At 42.9% G+C, this 3,845-nt stretch overlaps 1 protein-coding gene across 1 annotated transcript in view; it reads left to right on the plus strand.

The window, feature by feature from the left end:
- Positions 1-3,255, plus strand: part of il1rapl1b (interleukin 1 receptor accessory protein-like 1b) — a 4,145-nt gene extending 890 nt beyond the window's left edge. The window contains exon 1 of the mRNA XM_056467638.1: positions 1-3,255. This exon is cut by the window's left edge and continues 890 nt beyond it. Within this exon, the coding sequence (XP_056323613.1) occupies positions 1-292 (292 nt within the window). The 3' untranslated portion in view covers positions 293-3,255.
- Positions 3,256-3,845: the final 590 nt, after the last annotated feature.

Here is a 3,845-nt window from a genome sequence, read left to right on the forward strand (position 1 = left end):
CCACCCAGACCTGCGCTCTGGCTTCCACAACACATACCACACGCAGATGCGGCAGAAGCACTACTACAGGGGCTATGAGTACGACATTCCCTCGTCTGGCACGCTGCCACAGCTGGCCACACTGGGCAGCCAGCACACGTACTGCAACATCCCCATGAGCCTGCTGAATGGTCAGCGGCCGCCAGGCCAACCAATCCATGGGCAGCAGCAGAGCCTGGAAGAGCAGCAGGTCAACAACGCCCTGCTGCCGCTGCTGCCTCGTGAGACCAGCATCTCCAGCGTCATCTGGTGACCCTGGGGGGGTAGGGCTGGACCAGTCTCATCAGGTGACTCTGATGGGGCAGGGCTGGTCCAGTTTCATTGGGTGACCCGGGCGGGACAGGGCTGGTCCAGTCTCATCGGGTGACCCTGGCGTGACAGGGCCAGTCGAGTCTCATCTGGTGGCCTAAGCAGGACAGGGCTGGTCCAGTCTCATCTGGTGACCTAAGCGGGACAGGGCTGGTCCAGTCTCATCTGGTAACCTAAGCGGGACAGGGCTGGTCCAGTCTAGTCTGGTGACCTAAGCAGGACAGGGCCGGTCCAGTCTCATCTGGTGACCTAAGTGGGACAGGGCTGGTCCAGTCTCATTTGGTGACCCCGGTGGGACAGGGCTGGTCAAGTCACATCAGGTGACCCCAGTGGGAAAGGGGTGGTCCGTCCAGTTTCATCGGGTGACCCCAGCGAGAAAGTGATGGTCCTGTCTCATCGGGGGACCACAGCAGGACAGGGCTGGTCCAGTCTCATCGGGTGACCCTGACGGAACAGACCTGGTCCAGACTTATTTGGTGACCCCGGTGGTACAGGGCCAGTCCAGTCTCATCTTGTGACCCCGATGAAACAGGCTTGGTCCAGTCTCATTCGGTGACCTCGATGGGATAGGCCTGATCCAGTCTCAGTGGGTGACCGCAGCAGGACAGGCCTTGTCCACCCACTTATAAGCTGCTGCTGTTTCGCTGTGGGTCACAAGGATGTAGACGGGTCAGGACTCTGCAATGAAGTGTGGACACCTGATCTGCTTCACTCTCTCAAACAGCCGCTCGGGAACTCTCAGAGGAAAACAGGGTCTTGTACATATCGTTTGCAGTTTCTTTGTAGCATTGAATTTATTTTGTTGGATTTTTTTTTTGTCTGATTTGCTGTTTTTGCCCTCATAAAACGAGTAGAAACAAGTGAGAAAGAGTAAACCCTAACCGGATTTTTTGAAAAGTCCTTCCAGAGTTAGGCTTCACGATATTTTATTTTTTCTTCAGAGATGTTTTGTTTGTGGTCAGTTGATGAAATGTAGGAAACACATCATTATGCAAATGCTACTGAGGCCTGAAAGCTCTTCTTCTTCTTCCTGAATAAAAGACGAGCCGACGACACTGAAGAAAACCAGATTAATGATGCTCAGTGTCTCTGCTGCTCTCTTAAGATACTGAGACTTGCTTGATTGGGAGATCCTGAGAAAAACTGTACATTATTTTAAAAGAAAAAATATATTTTTATAACAAAAGGATTTGCTTGGAAATACATATTTACACAATTCATTCACTCCACTAATGGAAGCATTTTATCTCACCATTAATGTGTTTCACAGAACCGTTTTGAACTGTTCTTGTCAAATCATGGATGAGCAGGGGAAAACAAAGATCTGTTTTTTATTTTCACTTTAAAACTGGCATAATTTCTGAGCGTGCACAGCAACTAGAGATGTATTCAATTTATAACATAATTATCTATATATACACATATATTTTGCAAAAACATTACACATAGAAAGTGCTTAGGATACAGATCCACGTATCTAAATAATTACATGAATTGTGGTCACTGCACATCAGGACCTGTGAACCTCCACTGTAGTGCCTCCTGCTGCTCCACCCACAGGTCTAGAGTGATACTGCATCGTCTCTCACTGTTTATAACGTTCTGCATCATTCCTCACTGCATTATCTCTCACTGTTTATAAGGCACTGCCGTTACACCTTCTGTCTGCACCTCATCCATGTTCTGCTGTAGATCATTAGTGAAGACCTGGGCCAATTTTACCTCATTTTAAACAGTGGGCCAGTCTTGTGTCAGAATCTACACCCTCAGAAATACAGGTAAGCGCTGTCGCTTGGGCCGTACCATTTTAGGTACCTGTTTCTACTGAAATGGTCCATATTGGTATCTTAAATGTGCAAATTAATTCCTAAAAGTACAACAGTATTCCTTCTGAAAGGGACAGTCTCTGTAAGAGCTCTTACTGTATCTGTTAGAGTGTAGGCAGCTTATTTCTTTACTACAAGAGTAGAGGACTAAACAAATGTGTTTACATTAGGTCAGGCGTCATATGGACAGGCCCGGCATTTATTTATAAAGCTGCTCCATTACACACGTGGCACTGCCTATTCATTAGTGTTCATTTTAATAGTCTTACTATCAATCTAATGAAGGCTTTACATCAGTAACCTGCAACTCTATTAATGTAAAAGAAATGAAACCAAAGCTGGCATTTAGCGATGGGTACAAACATATTGCCTTCTCAGATGCTCTGGTGGAAATCAGGGAAAACTCAACAAGGAAATTTGAATAAATAACCATGGATTCAACATAGTATGAAAAGATCAAAAGCCTCTCGCAGATGTGGGAAAATATCATTGTTGTACCGTTTATGAGGAACAGCAAAACTTCATCTGATTATTCTTTGTCAGTAGTGCCAAAAAACAGATTATATGCAAAGATCTGTAACACAGAGGTGTCCAGAGTAACAGGGTCACACCGACCTTCTCATCCAGCATTTCATCCCAAACACAGTTAATGTCAAATGTTTGATCGGTTTGGAATCTCCTGCGGTGTTGATTGACCTGAAGCTGAACCAATCAGATTATTTCAACATGATTTCACTTCTCATATTTTTGCAAGTTTTTTCTCTTGTATTTTATATTACATTGTGTAAATATGAATTGAAATGGTAATAAAAGACAATCTAGCCACATTCATGAAATAGAAGAGTTGACATTTTCCAAAAGAGTGGCAAACTCTTTCATGAGCATTTCTGATATTACTGATCAAAAATAAGAAGATAACAACAAGAGTATTAATAATATACAGCACAGAATTTGTCTCCGGCACTTTCACCAGTCGTACACTAAAGATTATGGTTCTGTTTGTCTCCTGTTTTTGAATTATTCTCTTTTTTTATTCTGTATCTGCGATGTTATTGAAGACAAAATGTCATTAATAATAATAAAACACACATTTAATAGTACTTTATGTCATGTTGTTTATTTAAAGTCTCCTAGTGAACTAGAATAACAGGTGTAATGTGGTGGAAGATGAGGAAAAAGGGTTAGTAACACAGCTGGATTTGTTCAGGTTGCTCTGCTGTTTCTTCATTGTGTTAAATAGGAATAATGCTCTGTGATATTCCACAAGTCTCTCTGAATGTGTTTAACAGACGCTGGAGATCCTGCTGTTTCTGCATCAGAGGATCAGTGAATGACTGAAACAAAATTAAAACATCAGCACCGCTACTGCAGAAATCCAGATTACACTCACTGTAGGCCTGTCCACCTCAACAAAAGACCCAACACCAACTGTCAACATATGTAAGACATTATCTCACATCCAGAGCTGAAATGTTGCTGACCACAGAAAATATTTAAAAGATTATTAATTAATAATCATATCACTTGAAAATGAAAAGTAATCCCTTATTTTTTCAGTGGAGAAGAAATTTACTTACAGATTTACAACAAGGATAAGAGATTGATGCCTGAGCAGACTACACACCTTTCTGTGTGCCAGAGTATTGATATTATACGTAGATATAAAATAGT

The sequence above is a fragment of the Danio aesculapii genome, chromosome 11 (assembly GCF_903798145.1).
Source record: "Danio aesculapii chromosome 11, fDanAes4.1, whole genome shotgun sequence".
Classification (NCBI taxonomy): Eukaryota; Metazoa; Chordata; class Actinopteri; order Cypriniformes; family Danionidae; genus Danio; species Danio aesculapii.